The following is a 20,799-nucleotide window of genomic DNA, read 5'->3' on the forward strand; positions in this document are numbered from 1 at the left end:
TTTATATACGCTTTAATCGATGTTTAATTAAATATTTTATTATAAACTTCCTATGTAACTAAATGTATAACTAAAATTTATAGTTGTACATTTAGTTATATATTATCTTTAATTATTTAACAACTGAAAATATTATTTTTTAATACTGGAAACTGTAATTAAAGTTTTTGTGCACAAAAAATCATTTATACAACTCTACGTTATTTTTATAAATAATAATAATAATATCCTGAGACATTTTTCACACATGGCTATCTGATCCCAAATTAAACTTATACAAAGCTTGTGCTATGGAAACCAGACAACTGATATACTACTTATAGTACTTTTTTTTTGGAAATACATAATTATATAGATAATACAAACCTTACTGAGTTTTTAACACTCATATTAAATTACGCTTAAACAGGCGGATAATTTATATATCGTATGTGTCTTTACCTTAATATTGCAACTATGCGTAAAAGTAATAAAGTAACTATGTTAACATTAATAATATATATATATATATATACTTAAATAATAATATATATATATATATATTTAAGTTTTTATAAATAAATACAGATACTTATAAAATAAACGCAACATGGTTACTTCAAAAACTTAGTGTAAGCATTGTTTATTTTATAATTTTGAAATGTTAGTATGGCAGCACTATAGATATTAAAAAAAAAATATATTTGTAAAAAAGTGACACACACGCCATAATGTAAATTGCTTCTAGATTTGGCGTTTGAGTTAAAAATTTTGCATTTTGATGCTAAAAGTTACTCCTTTCTGTATATATATGGCATTTAAAATGTCCTTAGTAAATATTGGTAAGGAGTAGTTTTAAAAACTTTGTTATATCTACTGAAAACCATCATGTTAGAGAGAATTTAGGTTCAACTAAAGGGATCGAAGCCATTTCGTTTCGTTCCTCAAAACGATTTCAAATCTATTCTTTTCGTGTTATTTCAACGTATGAAATACTTAGAGAAATGCTGTATAATTTGTGAAATATTTAGTGATTGTGAAGTGATTGTTAATGTCGTCGCCATAGTTGAGGCAATCGCTTTATCCACGAAGTCATTGCTGTTATTGTACGTATTTCTCAGGGTGTACAAGATGTATGAAATAGCTGTCAACGAATCAGTTGATCGTCAAAACTTATAACTTTTCTATAATGTAGGTAACCAACATACACATTTACATTAACGTGGATAGTTTATTTAGTTTTAATAAACACATTTTGTAAATATGATTTGTCAGATAAAAAATAACAATTGATCGTTTTATTAAGAAGCAATTGATTCATATTTTTATTAAATATCTTCAATGAAAATTGTTTCAAATAAAGTATTAACATTTTAGACAATGAATTATTTATCGAACAAAAATAAATTAAAAAATACTATAATAATTAACTGGTTTATATTTTTTATATTAGGCTAATTCCTTGCAATGGCTCAATACTACCAAATAGTTGGGCAAGGACATTCATTGACACTTGAGGATTTGCAAAGATATTGCCCAAATTTAATATGTTCCGATGGAATAATAGTAAATCAAGATGATCAACAATATCCACAACAGCAGGTTTGTTAATTCAATTCAAACCTTATTTAAAATAAATGGGAACATCATACATACCATACATATATATATGTAAACATTTTTGAACTACCAGAACTGTGCATTAAGTGGCTTTGTGTTTTTTATTTAAGGTGGTAGTACAACAAACAGATCAACCTAATGACATAATTGTGAGTGATTCTGTACAACCTCAATTACAATTGGTTGGAGATGGATTACAATATCAACAACAATATATTATCCGCCATGATCCACCATCTCAAGCTCCTCGTGCAGACTTCCAACAACAACAACAACAGCAGCAGCAGCAGCAACAACAACAACAGCAACAACAACAACAGCAGCAGCAGCAACAACAACAACAGCAACATCAACAACAAGCTTTACATAGACATCAGGTAACATTTAACAACTTGAAATCATTCATTGTAGTTTTATACTTTCAGAAAATATAATTATTGTATGTGGCAGACTATGGAAATTGTCGTGGCATTAAAATAGATATTTTTATGGAAAAAAATCATACTTATATTGGTCCTCATATTAAACCATTGAGTATTATTTTTATAAACACTTTTTTTGTAGGTTTACTACACATCTGATTTACCTATGGATGCACAGGTTGTCTTGCAACAGGCTCAACAGATCATTGATGCATCACAGCGGCCCCAACATGTATGTCTGTCAATTAGATAAATATTTAGCATTGATATTAACTTCAAATATCACATGTGCACGTACGGCTATACTAAATCCCTCTATATATCTTGTTTAAAAGAACTAAGCATGAAGATAAATTCTATTAAAAAAAATCATAAACTTTGACATAGTTGTCTCCAATTAGTTTTATTTGTATTTAATAAATATGGTGAATGTTTTTTTTTTTTGAGAGAACTGAATTGTTAACAATAATATAAGTCATAGAATGTATTGTTTTTTCAGAACACATTAAATTATGATCAATATTTGATTACCCTTACCCATTTATTAATGATTGGTGCAGTTGCTACTCTTTTTTTTGCATGACATAGATCCCTTCATAATTCATAAATATTTGTTGATATTTCTCGGGCCTTATAGCCATTTATATCCATAATTAATAGATGTTTCTTTTTCATTACAACATTTACCATTCTATGCTCTATGATATCTCCAAGGAGGAGTAAATATAAACAAAACTTGAGAGATGCTAATAGCTCTGCTTTATTATGCCATATTTTTCGCAAATCCATTATACAATAGATTATTCTAAATCTCAACCAATTAATTATACTTTATTAAATTAATGACAAAGTAGTTTATTTTTTTTTTACTCCTCTTGTGGTCGGATTTGGCTATAAATGCCCACGATAATACATTTCATAACATTTAATGTTATATCACATATTGATAAAAAAATGTGCATATTGAATTATAAAATATGTATATATATTTGATAAAATCAAAATGTACTTCATTAATGTAAGCATTTCCAATCATCATTTCAATTTAATGTAACTAACCATTTCAGAATGTAAATTCTATTCTCTTTAAATTAAACTATAATGTATATACAAGTAAATTTATATATTATAAATCTTGTTGGGAATTTAATATCTCCATGCTTTTTAATCTTCTATAATCGTGTACTGCGTGTTATGCCTAATTTATTATAATTTTTTAACATAAGATTTATTAATTGGGAAAGTTAACTCAGGGGTACAGTAAAATAATGTATTCAACTCCTTCAAAACAATATATACTAACAATTTTATTTGAAATCAAGTTGTTAGTATGTCAATGGTAAATTAAATGAAATAAATATTTTATTGTTATTTAAATTAAGAAATTTGAGAATGAAGACCTTATTTCTCATAAAATTTTGTATTAATTATCTCGAAACTGTTGTTTCGAAGTTTGTATCAAAGATTAATAAACAAATTGAGACTTCAGAATAGTTTCAAATACAAAAAATCTTTCACACACATGTAAATGATACAAGCCAAAAATATGTTCAATTCGATAACATCAAAACATTTTAGTACAATTAAGCAGTTAGTTCATTTCAACTGTGTATAAACAATATGCACTAAGAAGGGTACTTAATTTAAATGTTACTTTTGTATTAGTAGTATACAGTTTTTACTATGTATACTAAAGTGATGCTGGACAATGTAATTTGATAAGATTATTATTTTTTCCTATATATCTTTATTTATATACTCCATACATTAAGAACACCGATTTTGTGAGCAATATATTTGCTATACATTGCTGCCAAATATTTTATTAAAATAGAGGTACATTAAATTTTGAAAATATGTCATTAATTAAATAACACTATTTAATATTTGAAAATAAAATAATGAGTCATTGCTTTAGCGAAATTTGCTTAAAATGTATATAAATATTTTTCATATTATTTACAAGACTATCTAAATGGAATTGGGTATATATTTAATGTTACTTTTTACATTGTCATAAATTTTGCTACTTATAAATAACATTTTAGTTTCGAGTAATTTTAATTTTATAGAAACCTGTATATATATTATTGTATTAATCCTCAAGCATGATTTAAATTATAACATCTCTATTAATTTAGATATTCAGTGTATAAATTTATGACTTTCACATGTTATTTCTGTATCAATGACTTGTAATTCATCTAGGTAAGGTTGCAGAGGTCAAATGCCAATACATTGTACACCAATTAGTAACCTGTCTTAGATTTGGGTTGTGTTATAAACAAATATGCTTAAATTGCTTATTACTATAACCAGTAAAATGTTAAATGGTAAAAAATACCTAATCTTTAATTTAAAATATAAAAATAACATTATTTATTTATAAAAGTACTTATAACATACTTTAAATAATAATTAAAATTAAAAAATCTATATGTTACTTATTTTAAGGTGAAATTGGCAATTTTTTGTATACTTATTATCTTGCCCATGTTAAACAAAATATTTTATTAATCACTTTTTTAAGTATATTATTATAATTCTATAATATTTTTTGTTTTGATAGTTGGTGAGTCCTGCGCATGTTTTATCTCAGCCCACTGTCATTCATCCTGCGCAACAACCCCCACCACAACCACCACCTCCACAGCAACCAGCCCAACATGGACCGCCACAAACTGTTAGTTATTTCATTAGGTTTTCATACAATTACTTTTTAACTATATTCCAAGTTTTTGTTGTTTTCTATTTCAATAAAATTAAATATGAAATTATTTAAAAAAATATATAGTAGACTTATAATGCACATTCATGCAGTTACCCATCTATACTTATTATATGAAGCTCAATAGGTATTTGTTTATTTGTAAGAATGCTTTCACCTCAGGATCCTCCAATCCAATTTGAAAAAACTTTTTGCATTAGTTAACCAATTTATTGAAAAAGGTTATAGTATATATATGTTATCTAAGTAATATCAGGCTTCGGCCCATGGTTGCGGAGCAATAAAATTGTACTTGCGTGATACTTCGCGTAGCAGCTATAATATTGATTTGTATATCATTAGTATTATGTATAATTGACAGGTAAAAGGTTTATCTTAAAAATAATAGTATATCAGAGTGATTGTTAAACAGTTTCTATAAATATTTGAAAACTATTTATTACTTATATTTTCTAATTTTCTTATATTTTTAATTTGTATATATTCTTATAATTCCTTATTTTTAATATCAGTTTTGGCTTATGTATGCTTAGGATTAATAATAAATAAAATGTACTTAATTTCTTAACATATACTTAAAAAAAATATCTATCTTATCTTTACTAGCATTTTCTTATATTTGCTTAGTAAAGATTCTCATAATATAATGTAAATATTCTGATGTTTCAGCCGCCACAACTTATGCAGCATCTACAACAACAGCATCAACAACAAATTCACTTGCAGCAACTTCAACAACAACAGCAGCAGCAACAGCAACTGCAACATCAATTACAACAGCAACAACAACATCAACAGCACTTACAGTCTCAACAGATACAACCACAACAAATACAACATCAAATTGTGATGCATGCAGCTTATGTTAATCAGACCGTAAGATACATTCTTACAAATGATGTGTTAAAGAAAACCTTATAATTGTGTTAAGAATGGCTATGTGTGTCAGATAATTTATTAATTCTTTATCTCCGAACTTCGAAAAGGTATTTTTTGAAGCCAGTATTGATTTTTTTTATTTTATATATAGGAAATTATAACCAAATAATTCTAATCAAATCTGTAAAAAAATATATTGATTCCATTCTTTGCTTAGGGTACTCCAACAAGACCGGCTCAGCCCAGATTGCTTAATCAATCGCTTAACACGCCGGCTGGGGTAACGCTAGTTCGGACAGCAAACCGAGCTGTCCGTCCTCGTCGCCCCGCAATGCGATCGCCGATGCCCACTCCGCCTCTACAAGTGCCGCCAAGACTTCTCAATGCTCAACACCAACAGGTAAGTATCTCATCACTATATTAAAAGTTATGTTTGTATATATTTGCTAAGTGATTGTTTGTATGATGATAGTATAAAAGATACTGGCGAACAATTTCTTAGTGCAAATAGAAAATAAAGTTAAAGGGTAATTTAATATCTTTCTGAATATATTAAAACAGATATTTTTTCCATTTATCATCGTCACTGGCGTCTCCATGTTATTAGTGATGTCCTTATTGAAATAAATTACTTAAATTTACTTTACTCCTCCTTCAAGTATAAAATCAATCTTCCAATGTTTTACTTTACTTTAGAATATCTGTTTACAAAAATATATATTTATGAAAATAAATAATATATATACCCTACGCTTAAAGATCTCGCGAAGAATTATCTCTTTGCTTTCTTGAATATTAGGGATATGTCAAGACTTGTAAGGTTAAACTATTACAAAAACAAAATGTAGTGGTGTTGTCTGTCACATTTTATGAAATCGATCAAGAAAATCAAGTTTGATCAAAGTATCAATTGTAATCAAATGGCTCATTGGTAATGACGGTCCTCTCTCAAGGCAGCAAATCGCGTCAAATACATTCGCATCGGTTATAATGAATGACTTACTCGCAGGCAACACTCAACGCATCGGTGGCGGGCAACGGTCGCGGCCTGGCCACGAACGGCGCGGTGGGGGGCGCGGGGGCGGGCGCGGTGCGCGGCGCGCGGCCGGCGCGTCCCGGCTCCCCGCGCGTGCTCAACCCGCACGCCGCGCACGCGCAGCACCGCCCTCCCCGACCGCGCACACCTTTGCTGCAGGTGTGTTGCACTCACGTATTTCACGATTACCATTATCCTTTTTTAATAGGGCAATCTAAATTAAATTAATTTTTCATATGGTATACCTTATGATTTATATTATTAATTAGTAGCTTTATTTGTGGTTACTCTTGATTGGGATATAACTGTAACTTATACTTTATTACTCAGGGCTATTTTTATCAGAGAAAGGTCAATTGTTAAAGATTTTGTAGTTTTAGATATTTCCCCTATTTATTATTATTGATTAAACACTACATTATCACAAAAGTTTGACATCTTTATAATATTAGTAAATTATTTATCGTATGTCTCTTAATATATCGTCATTACTGATTGATTAGTTTATTGTATGGGCGCCAACGTTAATGCATTGCTCGTATTCGAATCGGTATAAAGTAAATTCTAACGTACAGCAAGGTTGTACATTGTATCTACTATTATTTAATTTTTTTATGAATTCTTAAACTCAAAACGTGAATGATACTCCAATCTCATAAAATCTTAATTCCTTTCAATACAAAATTATTATCTTTTCTTTTCTGACCCTCGTCATATAAGTCAATCTAAATCTTTATTGTATATTTCATATGATCTATAACAGTCACAGCAACAACAGCAGCAGCAGCAACAACTTCAACAGCACCAGCTTGCACAACATGTCATCAATCATCCACAGCAAATCCAGCAACTTAACCAACTGAAACTCACGACGCAACAGGTGTCTAATCAATCCAAATATGTAATTATTATGGTTTCATATTTAATGAATATTCATATTGTTTTAATCATACTTTTATTTTTTCAGCAACAGATTTTGTTAAATCAACAAAATCAACAGCACTCACAACAGCCCGCACGTATAATAACACCCCAAGGTACCATAGTAACCCAAGCCTTACAAACTACAATGTCTCAACATCACACTGTACAAACGAGTATAAGCAATGGACCTCTACCTCTACCTCAGCAAAACGCTATAAATTCGACGCCACTTCGGGTTTCCCCCCATCCCCAACAAGTACAACAAGTTAAAAAAGTTGCCGTACAACCTAACAATGCCAGTGATATGGATGATCTTGAGGAAAGTATAACAGCGGCGATAGTTCAGAAAAATCCCGTTACAGAAAATATTAACCCACCACAGCAGTTTCAAACCCCATCTCCTTTACGACAGACTCACACTGGAAGGCTTACTCCGGGTCCAATTGGCGCTGGAGTCTCTCAACAACACCAAATTAGTTTTAGTCCCCAACATGGTTTCCAGCCACAACAGTTAGCTTTTGAAAATTCGCACATGCAACAACAACCCCCCCAAGCAATAAACCAATTATTAATGGAGCCAGATAACCCCGAAGAGGAACGACAATTTATAACTTTAACTAATGGTCAAAGAATGTCCGTAGCCGAATATAGACGAATGCACTCATCGCGCGTTTTATCACAACAGCAGCAGCAGCAACAACAACAACAACAGCAAACAAGGTCAGATTTAATGTTGAGCTGACTGAATAGCAGCATGCATTATATATTTTAGCATTTATAAATAAAGTAATTAACATTAAACTCATTTACTCTTTTTATTTCAATTTTAGGGAAAGTGGACGTCAAACATTAGTAAGAAGTAAAGAACAACAAAGACCAGTTCAAAGAGTGCCTCCCATGCAAACGCAGCAACAACCAAACCATCTTGCAGGTTAATATATTTTTTGTCTTCTATCTATCTTCAAGAAGTAGATGATTTTTTTGAGCATCAAGGCATAGATCTGGCTAGAGGATTTGTCTCTAAATAAATAAGAATCTAAATTATAGTAAAGTATATCAAATTGTTCTTGACATTATTTTACAAGTTAGGCTTAAGATAGTAATTTGGACAAAGTTGTGAGGCAATATTTTGAAGAATACAGTTTTTATTCCTTGTAACTTTGAACATTAGGTAGGTTTACATATTTCCATAAGTCCAGTATTAAAGCTGTTAATCCATTTGGACTATATATGTTTACTGCACAGTGGATAGCTACCAACAGGATTTAGAAACACAGAATGTTTCATAGATATTTAAAATGTTTACTGTTTTATAATGATTTAAGATTTTTTTTATAATTCTTTAGTTACACTGATGAACCCTTCTAATTCCATTTTATTTCTGCTAAAACATATTTTTTTTCGTATTACATCTATTAATTATTACAGAAGGCAGTGAATCAGGAAGCGGACCTTCAGAGCAAACATTTGAGACACAGTCAGCGAAAATGTTAATTTTCTTACAAAATGGGGAACAAAGGCTTATCACCTTCACATTACCTAAAGAGAGTTGTACTCTTCAAGAGGTTCTGGAACAGGTAATCAAAATAGAAATAAAAAAAATGTTGTGTAATATTGTTATAGACAGATTGATTGAATTTAATTCATTGTTTCAGGTCAATGTTCCTTTCACTGAAGACACTAATATACAATGTATGCAAAATACTAGTAGTGAAATAGATTATTTTGTATCAGTAGGTTCCACAACGAGAATTGAAGAGATGTTAGAAAATCATCCAGTATGTATAATTGGGTTTTATTATGGTAAACATAATAATTTTTTTACATGGATATTATTATTATTTAAATATAATTTGTTACAGATGTTTGTTGGAGATATGAGTAGTAGAAGTTCACCAAATGCTTTATCACAACCTCATAGTAGTGAAATGTCTACGCCTGAAAAAGGACCATGTCCAGAAAATGGTTAGTTTGTTTTTTAATTTTAATTGTATACATTTATTTGTGAAAAATACTTATATATAAATGCGAAACTTCAGAACAGTGTTGCAAGTTTCTAAATTATTTAAGTATAAGAAAGTGTGAAATTTATGAATAAGAGCTTTTTAATATAGTATACTACTTGTATATTATATATTATGTTGTATGACGAAGGTTTTGTTGTGAAATTCATTGTGTAGTTTAGTGTAAATTGGCTAAAATATAACAATGACTGTTGATACTTTTACATATAAAATACTAATTCTCAATGTTTTTACAAAGAAACAATTGTTAATTAAAAAAATGAATAATATGTTGCTGTCTCACCGGTGTATGGAATTTTTGCAGTAAATAATAGCCCCGAATCTCCCGAGCAGCGCTCGCCTCCTCCACGCTTTGTGAATGGCATGTTGGCAGTTTGCAAATCTTGTGGCTACACAGGGTTTGACTTTAGCCGCTGTGAAAGGTAACTTTTAGCTATTGATTAAAAAATTATGAAATTAAACTTTAGATAATTTATTAAAATGAATTGTTTCTTTTATTGTTATAGGTGTAAAAGAGTATTTACAGAAGAGCCTAAAAGTGTACCAATAGCCAGTAAGAAAGTAGAACAAAAGAAAAAGGAACCTGAAAAATCAATATTAGATAAACAAATGTAAGTACCCTTTACTTATTGTAAGTTGTAATATACTCTATAAGCAATAGATAATTGTCTGCATTTATGCAAAAACATTCAAATCTGTTAGTCTTTATAATTGATAATATTAAATTGTCAATAAAATATAATAAAATATCATTGCTCTAGCTGTTTCTCTACAGAATAAATATGCATATAAATCGATTTATTTAAAAATAAATGGTATTAATTATGTTATTTATTTTCTTTTTTTTTTCAGTGCCTCAGGAGAAAGTATTAAATTAAATTTATTGAAAACAACAGTTAAAACTATAAATAATAAAACGGTAAGTTCTTAAAATTAATTTGTATATAATAAGAACTTGATATTCATGGCATAAATATTATCATAATAAAACTTGTTCTGTACAGGTGGCAGACAAAAAACCTTCAAGAGTTCGGAAACCAAGAGGCAAACAGCCTGATCCCGAACTAGTCATATTGACATTGAGTTCAGATGAAGAAGATTCAAATAGTTCAGTATCAAATAATCAGGTAAGCAAATACTTTTTAATTATTATCTTTAAATAAATACCTCCAATTTCTGAAGTTAGGTAAACTAATTTATTGTAATCTGATTTCTCTGGCTGTCAAAGAAAGAATAGGCGACAAATGAGTGTCTAGAAATCAGACAGATTAGTAAATCAAAAACAATACTAATAATAATAATAGGTTTTGATTCTTGGATAGTTACAGTAATTTTTGAATTTCGTAGTGTAATAAACCTCTGATTGAAAATGATTAAATTATTTAAATCTATGTTAATTATTATTTTGTTATTATTAAATTATTATATATTTCTTTAGAGAAACCATTTATTTAAATATGAATAATGAATATTCATTCATAATGTCATGTCAATGTGTTCATGTGTGAGATATAAACGTAAAAATCAAACATTAAAAAGAAATAATAAGTTGTATATTTAATGAATACTCAAATGTTTCAATAGCACGAGCAGTCAATAAATATGAAAGAACCTTCATTAAGTGAAATCGAAGGAGGGACTCCAGACAGCGGTATTGGTATCGACAATATGGATGGTAAGTACTAATATATTTAAAATTAAACAATCTTTAAAAGTAGAAATAATTACACCATGAGCCATTAGCAATGCCGTGATATAGTAATATGATAGCGAATCTTCCATTTTATAGATATTAAATTTAATAAAAAGGATTTTTCCTATAGTTTGTTTAAACAGAAAGGCTAACAACATATAAGCTTGCTTAAAATTAATAAATATCCACTGCCAGGTGAAACAAAATGGATATTAATGTAAGAAAACTGACAATTGAGACTGCTCTATTTTGTGCAAGCTCGTCTGGGTACCACCCACCCACTCATCACATATTCTACCGCAAAACAACAGTACTTGGTATTGTTGTGTTCCGGTTTTAAGGCTGAGAGAGCCAGTGTATTTACAGACACAAGGGACATAACATCTTAGTTCCCAAGGTTGGTGGCGCAATGGCGATGTAAGCGAAGTAAAGACAGTCAGTTCAGTCATTTGTCAAAAAAAAAAGAAATTATTTTCATTTACTTGAAATATATTTGACTATACATATATTTATAGAACCCGGCAATAAATGATGTGCAATACATCGACCATTCAAAAGTGACAATCGAGAATTTTGGATTCGTAGAGCGTTATCATTGTCGCACGAAACACTAACAGTCCGGTATCAATTAGGAGGAGGAGAAACGTCACATAAGTAGTGTGCGACACAGATAATGCTCAACAAATATACATATATACCGCAGAGTCGGCTTATCACCATATCAGGGTTCATATTTACATTAAATCTAAGATTTAAATCGAATTCTAAGATTAGTCAACAAGCGTCCTTAAATACTTTTAGAATAAAAGTCAAGTACGTATCCTTATAAAATTTACCGAAATTAGATAAGAGTATGGGTAGTAGAGTATGGGCAAACCCTCCTAGATGGTAGATGCGCTTAAAAAAAGCCCCCAGTTACCGGCAAGCCCGCTAGGCCCGACCAAGGTAGCGGTCGCGGTATCGGCAGGGCAGGGGGTGCAAAGAATCACCGGTTCACGGCAGGCTACCATAAAAAAAAACTACATAAAGCAACGTTATATGTTATAAATATTTTGATTTTTAAAATTATATTTTTTTTTTAACTCGAAATGTCGACATATTTTGCAACACCTAAAATTTAGGAGACACTTGATTTGTATAACGTCATGTTTAAATACTCAATTGTATTTATTAATGTACTTCTTGTTGGTGTTGATATTACATATAATAAATAAAATAAATAAATAAACATATAATGGATGCTCGATAAGGCTGGAGTATCACCTCGGCGAAATAGAAGTAGAGTTAATTCATATAAACTGGCATATATTGGGTTTATCTGAAGTCTGAAGACAGTGGGAGGAACGATAATTCTAGAGTCCGGTAACTTACTTTATTTCCGCGAAGGTGATAAACTCTCCCAGGGTGGTGTCGGTATTCTAGTCAAAAAGGATCTCATTAACAGCATTGTGGAAATCAGTAGTGTGTCGAACCGGGTAGCGTACCTTGTCCTTAAACTTTCCGACAGGTACTCCCTGAAGGTCGTACAGGTATATGCGCCAATTTCGGCATACTCTGATGTTGTGGTAGAAGCGATGTACGAGGACATCGCAAAGGCCCTCAACAACACCTCGAAGGCCCACTACAATGTTGTTATGGGAAACTTTAATGCTAAAGTTCCCATAGCGGTGAATCGAAAGTCGGACTTTGCGGCTTGGGCTGCAGAAATCACAGGGAGCAAATGCTGGTAAACTTCCTCGAAGCGCATTCTCTTTTTGATGAATTCTTTCTTTCAAAAGAAGCCCCAGAAGAAGTGGACCTGGCGAAGCTCCAAAACGTGTCAAGGAACGAGATATTATTCCAATAAAAGGCACATGTTTAGAGATGTCTCAGTGATCAACAGGCTTAATACCGGAAGTGATCACCGCCTGGTACGAGGCACTCTAGATATCGACTTCAAAGCCGAAAGATCGAGAATGATGAGGTCTACTCTCTAACCTACCATGCTTCAAGCTGCACAAGGTCCGAAAAGTTCCAAATGGAGCTTCAAATTCAATTTACTGCGTTAGAAACCGTTATCAGTATTGGTGAGAATACAGACACGCTGGCCAAAATACTGCAAAACATATCCCGCAAGTGTTTTCCGACACAGAAAAGAGACAGCGCACCAAAACTCTCTGCTGATATACTCGAGCTCATGAGGAAATGACGAGACTACCATCGTTTTTGTCAGATAAGGCTTTAAACCGAACAATAAAAACGTTGAAGCGACACTCCAATAACCTTGACATTAAGGCTGCGATTGAGCAAAATCGGGGACCGAAAGTGTTCGCTCGCAAGTTTGGGAGGCCGCGTCTGACAAAACTTAAAATTGAAAATGGTGGGGTCGTTACCTTTAGGCCTGAGATTGTCGGAGAAGTAGAGAGGTTTTATGGGTAGTTGTTCTCTTCAAGATCGGATAAACCCGTGAGAATCAGTATTGATGACCAGCGCGCCCGTCTTACGCGCCATTACTCCGAGGAGGTCGTCGGTCGTTGACAAAGGCGAGATTAGGCTCTAGAACAGCTTAAAAACAAAGCTCCGGGAGATGACGGAATCATTACAGAGTTGCTTAAGGCAGGCGGTACTCCGGTCTTGAAAGAGCTAGCAAGACTCTTTAATACCGTCATCCAACATGGCAAGACCCCGGAAACGTGAAGCGGGACTGAGGTGGTACTGTTTTTCAAGAAAGGTGATAAAACCCTCTTGAAAAACTACAGACCAATCTCCCTCCTGAGTCACGTGTATAAGCTGTTCTCAAGAGTCGTCACGAACCGTCTTGCCAGACGACTTGACGAGTTCCAGCCCCCAGAGCAAGCCGGCTTTCGATCAGGCTACAGCACCGTGGACCACATCCATACTGTTCGGCAGATTGTGCAGAAGACCGAAGAGTACAATCAGCCGCTGTATATGGCATTTGTGGACTACGAGAAAGCCTTCGACTCCATCGAAACCTGGGCAGTGCTCGATTCATTGCAGAGATGTCATATCGACTGGAGATATATCGAGGTACTGAGATGTCTGTACAACGCCGCTACAATGACTGTCCACATCCAGGACTGTAAGACGAAGGCGATCCAACTGCGCAGAGGGGTGAGACAGGGGGATGTAATATCCACGAAACTATTCACCAACGCGTTGGAAGACGTTTTCAAGACACTGGATTGGACTGAGTATGGAGTCAATGTAAACGGCGAGTACATCTCACACCTTCGATTTGCCAACGATATCGTTATCATAGCAAAGTCGCTGGAACAACTCACCGAAATGCTGCGTAGCCTAAGCGAGTCTTCCCGGCGTGTCGGTCTCGAAATTAATTTGGACAAGAGACCAAGGTCATATTCAATAGGCATGTCGTGCTGGGACCGATATACATCGAAGGGAAGCCTCTCGAAGTTGTTAAGGGATATACTTACCTAAGACAGGTTATACAAGTTGGTAGGAACAACTTCGAGAAGGAAGCCGATCGAAGAATTCGCTTGAGATGGGCAGCATTTGGCAACCTTCGTCAAGTCCTCATGTCGTCTATACCGCAATGTTTGAAGACGAAAGTCTTCAACCAATGCGTCTTACCTGCCATGACATACGGTGCCGAAACGGTGACACTAACTGCGGGACTAGTCCACAATTTCAAAGTCGCTCAGTGTGCTATGGAGCGCGCTATGCTCGGAATATCTTTGAAGGATAAGATCAGAAATGAGATTATCCGAAAAAGAATCGGAGTCACCGACATAGCTTGCAAAATTAGCAGGCTGAAGTAACAGTGGGCTGGTCACGTATGTCGTAGGACCGATGGCCGTTGGAGCAGACGAATCCTAGAAGTCCTAAATTTACATTTTGCAATACTAAAAATACTGCTTTATTAAAGTGGATTTCACGGTGCGTGAATCTGTGGATTATTCATGCAAAGACAATGACTATGGTCAGCTACGGACCTCACCGAGCCTTTCCGACTTTTGTCGTTCCTGAATGCTAAGTATTTAAGACCGCTATATCGCTGCGGCTACGGCTCTTTGCACCTTTAAAGTTACAGACTGCGCTTCCCTTCCGTTGACCGTAATATCACGATCCGTGGGACTATTTTTACAAGTTTACATTAAATTCATACTTTATTATTCGTTGACCTTTCATAATATTCATAGATTTTGTAAGGTACGTGTGAGTAAGGTACATGTCAAGTAACTCAGTGACAATTAATACATTAATAGTTTATAGTCGTATGAACAAAGACTAAAGAATAATAATAACAATAATACACACACTGATATACGCACACACATATGTATATATATATGTATATATATTTAACCACAAACTTGGTGCGATAACAACGGTAAGATTGTTTGTATAATTAAGAATAAATAAATGGTTTTCTTTAATTAAACAAATTATTACTTTTTTATCAATATCATTGATTATTATTATGTAAAATTGAATCTACTTCAGTTCGACTTTAAAATAAATCGAGTATAATTTAATTTGATTCGATTGTAGTATAACATAAAGAACTACAATCGAACAAAATGAAGTATAGGCAATTAATTTTTATTTTAATGAAGAATTTATATCCTTTTTCATATGTATACAATTATACACATGTACAAATCCTGTAACATAAAATCGATTTCGATCCAATTAATCGACTATTTCATAATTCGATTTTGTGTTATCTGTCGGGTGTCAAACGCCATCGCCGTTCAACTTTGTCGCTCGTTGTCATGATTAATATAAAGTGCGGTGCGTTTTGTAATTATAAATGGTTAAAATAATGTCCGAGGGTAACAGTGGCCTTTTAAAAGGTAATTTATCTTACGTTTTAAGTTATTAAAACATTTATTAATCAGTTACGTTTAGCTTTATACGTTTTTCCTTTTAAAATTCGTCTCTGATCAATAAATTTACAATGACGACTTTAGTTTTTGCAGTCGGCTTTTAAACATTTTACAGTAATAATACAATATTCTTTTTTTAACTTTTACCAAAATACTATCTAAATGATTACTTCGGATCTGTTTACAAATTATTTACTCTATTTGTATACTCACGTGTCAAATACATGAACCGAACATAGGGACGGCTCACATTTGTTTTTCTTCTTTCGTCTGTACTTTTATTTATATTCTTTAAGCTATAAAATATAACTATTTCATAGGAATAAAGTTATTTATATCATTAAACTAACCTATAGCAGAAGAAAATTCAATGTTGTCAAAAACAAATTGTTAATATTTTGATATAAAAGTAATTGATGATGTTTTTATGGTTCTTTATTATCAATTCCTTAAATTTGATGTTAACGAAATAAAAACAAATAATATATATTATTTTATTTTAGATGAAAGTAGAGAAGTAAATTTTAACAGCTTACAAAGTGTTGAAGCTTTTCTTAATTGCCGAACAATTAGAATAGGTTCATACAGATATACACCAAAAGAAAAGGTGAGTCTTGAATTTTTTTTTGTGAAGACATATATTTTTGAAGCATAATGTAATTTTAACATTGTAAAATATTTAAATATTTTTTTAGGTACACATATCAACAAGGGGTATTAAAATTGTTGCACCTTCATTAAAGTATGAATCAAGAGAGATTGCACTGCAAATACCATTCAAGGAAGTTGTTAGAATATTAGTACATTTCGGAAAAGGGTTACCTGTAATTTTTTTGTACACAATGAACAAATGTGGTGTTTCAATTAGAAAAGCATTAGATATGGTTGAAGAATCAGGTCAGTAATTACAAAGTACCATATTATAAACACCAAAAATATGTGAACTTATGAATCTGAACTAACAACTTAAAAACCAATAAAACCAGTCTCACCTTCAATTCCTGGGCTCAATAAAAGTTACTAGTTTTTGTTAGGAAGATAATGGCTGCAGCTTAAGGTTACAGTTAGCGATCATTCATGGGTACTGATGAAAAATATATAAAATTGATGATGTTGCACATACTGTAAATGCATCAGATCACTCTGAGTTGGTTCAGTCATGTTATAATATGGTCCCATAGGGACCATATATGTGGTGCAAATACTGGGTTTTATGCAAGCCCGTCTGAGTCGGTACCACCCACTCATCAGATATTCTACTGCAAAACAGCAATACTTAGTATTGTTGTGTTCCAGATTGAAGGGTGAGTAAGCCAGTGTAACTACAGGCACAAAGGACATTACATCTTAGTTTCCAAGATTGGTGGTTTTTTTTTTTTTTTTGTTTTTTTTTTTTATTAATATATATGTATGTATATGTATATCCTGCATACTATTATTTTTTGTTTAATGTTATTTTATATTTAAATAGGTCTTTTCTACAATCCCATGTCAAAAGAAGACCCATATAAAAGAATAACTTTATTACCGGAAATAATATCAGACGAAGCAAAAGCTGCATTAAAAGAGTTGTTTGGTAAGGTAATGGATGAATTAAATGTAAGGGAAGCAAATGAAATTTTAGTGAGAACCTGTCCTAAGGAGACCAATAATGTCCAAAAAATTACAACTAGATCCTTGAGTGCTTCCATACCTTCAGGAGCTAAGAGGTAACAACACAAAATTTTGTATTGATTTCTATAGTACAAAATAAATCTTATGATTCAATTATTAATAAATTAATTTAAAAAAAGGAACAGAATAAGGCAAAAATGAATTATCATCAATTTGGACTGGACTGGAGAAAAGTGTGAACTATGATAACAACATTAATAATTTTATTTTCAGTTCCAACCCAGCTGAAATCCGCCAAATTCTTATTTATCCTCCTGGCAAAGGTGGAATTCCAATAAATACAGAGGATTACATGTGCCTAGCTCAAGATCAATTCTTGAATGATGTTATAATTGATTTTTATTTAAAACATTTAGTACATGATATCTTAACACATAGTCAGAGAGAAAAGACTCATATTTTTAGTACATTTTTTTATAAAAGGCTTACAACTAAACCAAGCAAAGTGAATAAAAGTTCCAATCCTCATGAATGGGATAGCAGTTTAACACCTGCTCAAAAACGGCACGCTAGAGTCAAGACTTGGACAAAAAATGTTAACATATTTGAGAAAGATTTTATTGTAGTTCCTATTAATGAGAATTGTCATTGGTTTGTGGCTATCATTTGTTATCCAAGTTTAGATGGATGCAGAAGTATGATTGACAACAGAACAGTGACACCGCAAGAAATTAAAAGAAAAGGTGAGGTTTACATACATACATGATTTCTATTTATTTATTATTAATACAAGAGTAGCTTTGAAAACTGCCAAGTTCTAAAAAAATTATATATATATATATATATTTACAACTAAAAGTTTTGTGTATCAAAAATCATTGTTTTTTTTTACCTATAATATTTTCACTGTATTCATATCTATATAAAATATGCTGTAGATAATTGTACTGAAGAAAATGTTCTTTTAAAATCAACCTTTTTTACTTTTTGAAGTTTTCAATACAATTACATGTGTGGTATTTCAGAACGCAGATCCTCAATGCAAATAGGCAGCACAACAATCACACCACTAACAAAGCAGGAACAGCTTACATTAAGTTGTGACTCTGATAACCTTAGTGAGCGTGATGAAGCAGAAGCTGAGGTAGTTAGTTTTTAATTACATTAACTGAACCCCTTGGCTTTAATCATGATAAATTTGGATTCTACATGACTATTTTATTTATAGAGTTAAATGACTTGCATACAATTTGTCAAATTAGTTGATGTTTATTTATTTATTTAACAGACTTAATAAAAAAGTTAACTGTAAACATTTATATTTTTTATTTAAACTTAGCAATTTTTTTATTTCAAAAAACTTTAAATAGACTTAACTAACTTTAAAAACTGTAAATCAAATTTCAGGAAAGTGATTTAGACATGCAGTGTGATTCAGATGAGGAAGAAACAGAGAAAGCCCAAGTTGAGAAAAAGCCTGAAATACAAATACCTGTGATTAGAAAAAATGAACCAATTAAACAGTAAGAAATTGAGATAATTATATAAAATTATAGACATTATATTAAACAATTTTTACCATTGTAAATTTCCTTTTTGATGAAAAAAAAAAAATGCTGTCCTGTTTAGAACATAAAAGTTGTAGTTAGAGTTTTCAAATTGTTTAACTTTTTTTATTAAGGATATGAAACATACTTTCTTCTCTTTATATAAAATAACATGGTTTATAAGAATTTTAAAGTAAATCATATCTATTTCAGACCCTGTATTCTTATATTTGACTCATTAGCTGGTGCTTCTCGATCAAGAGTTGTAGCAACATTGCGGGATTATTTAACTTGTGAATATCAGGCAAAGGTAAAGAACATTTCATTTATGACATTTAGAATAACATACTTTATAAAATTTTTGAATAATTTATTATATTCATATATCTATTATATATTTTTTGTCATATATTGCAGATCTCTAAACACAAAGTATTTAACAAAGATAATATTAAAGGGAGTTGTCCAAAAATTCCACAACAAAATAATTTTACAGATTGTGGATTGTATTTATTACAATATGTTGAACATTTTTTTAAGGTAACTTAAAGTCTTTTTAATTCTCTTAAATGTTCTTATTTGTGTATGAAATATATGTAACCTTTAATTTTTTAGGTTCCCATTCTGGATTATACACTGCCAATTAAACAATTAGCTAACTGGTTTGATGAGATTGTAGTGACACGAAAAAGAGAGGAGATTTCAAATTTATTAAAACTTTTAATGCACAAATATAACCCAGATTCGCATTTAAATTTACCAGACATTACATTCCCTACGTTAAATGGTAAAGTATATTGCACAATATAAATGTAAATTATTTTTAATTTACAGTGCTTAATACATATTATTTACTCACAGGTAAACTAATTGAAACGGAAGAACAACCAGAAGATGGCACTGATGGTGAAAAAGGAACCACTAGTATAAAACTTCACAAATGTGATATAAAAGAATCTGACGGAGCTACAATTACCTTTTTGAAACAAACATCAACTGGTGAAATATTAGTAAAACGAAATTTTGTTGACACTTCAGACACAATTCATGTCCGAAAAACTATTCGACTTTCTAGTGATAATGAAAATAGATCTGTGATGCAAATAAAACCAGACTTTGTAAAGAAGAGTGACAATGAAAATCAAATTCTTATACCTATTAAATTACACACTAGTGATTTGGTTAAAGACATTCAAAATACTTTAATAGTAAATAAAAGTAAGAACTTCAGTGATAAAAAATATGGTGTACATAATCAAAATGTATCCAATGTGAACTGTGTTCGACAAAATGTTAGTGAAAGTGACAGTACTTCATTTCTCAAAATGAGAAGATTAAATAAATTGGAAGATGTGGTGACTGAATCAAACAAAAAATTTAAAAGAAATGAATGTTAACACTGTTGCCTGTCCATTTATCCAATATATTAAATTATTATTAATTTAATAAAGTGTATAGTTGTTTCAAGGATTTGTAAATATTA

The 20,799-nt window shown here is 31.5% G+C and overlaps 1 protein-coding gene across 5 annotated transcripts; it reads left to right on the forward strand.

Annotated features, from left to right (window-relative positions):
- The first annotated feature begins 699 nt into the window (after window positions 1–699).
- LOC126768290 (putative mediator of RNA polymerase II transcription subunit 26) lies at window positions 700–20,799 on the forward strand. Of its 5 annotated transcripts, none has more exons than XM_050486293.1 (29): window positions 700–821; window positions 1,433–1,581; window positions 1,710–1,976; window positions 2,164–2,253; window positions 4,591–4,704; window positions 5,419–5,625; window positions 5,846–6,028; window positions 6,638–6,823; window positions 7,428–7,544; window positions 7,632–8,320; window positions 8,425–8,519; window positions 9,017–9,165; window positions 9,244–9,366; window positions 9,451–9,553; window positions 9,917–10,034; window positions 10,119–10,223; window positions 10,465–10,531; window positions 10,617–10,739; window positions 11,197–11,287; window positions 16,659–16,762; window positions 16,851–17,052; window positions 17,627–17,864; window positions 18,043–18,512; window positions 18,795–18,913; window positions 19,177–19,292; window positions 19,530–19,626; window positions 19,734–19,856; window positions 19,932–20,103; window positions 20,178–20,799. In XM_050486293.1, the coding sequence occupies exons 2-29, from the start codon at window positions 1,447–1,449 to the stop codon at window positions 20,711–20,713; spliced, it is 5,139 nt and encodes a 1,712-aa protein (XP_050342250.1). In that variant the 5' UTR covers window positions 700–821; window positions 1,433–1,446; the 3' UTR covers window positions 20,714–20,799. The 5 variants fall into 5 exon arrangements, with proteins under 5 accessions (XP_050342250.1, XP_050342249.1, XP_050342251.1 ...); XM_050486292.1 differs by lacking the exon at window positions 700–821 and adding an exon at window positions 848–1,170; XM_050486294.1 differs by lacking the exon at window positions 700–821 and adding an exon at window positions 848–1,170 and having other exon boundaries at window positions 9,020–9,165.

The sequence above is a fragment of the Nymphalis io genome, chromosome 5, assembly GCF_905147045.1.
Source record: "Nymphalis io chromosome 5, ilAglIoxx1.1, whole genome shotgun sequence".
Taxonomy (NCBI): Eukaryota; Metazoa; Arthropoda; class Insecta; order Lepidoptera; family Nymphalidae; genus Nymphalis; species Nymphalis io.

Bases quoted from the DNA above. Each gene is read 5' to 3' on its own strand.
- LOC126768290 (XM_050486293.1), top strand. From the start codon at position 1,447: ATGGCTCAATACTACCAAATAGTTGGGCAAGGACATTCATTGACACTT. The intron at 8,520-9,016 runs GTTAATATATTT...TAATTATTACAG, and splicing joins ACAACCAAACCATCTTGCAG to AAGGCAGTGAATCAGGAAGC. The intron at 18,914-19,176 runs GTAGTTAGTTTT...ATCAAATTTCAG, and splicing joins GTGATGAAGCAGAAGCTGAG to GAAAGTGATTTAGACATGCA.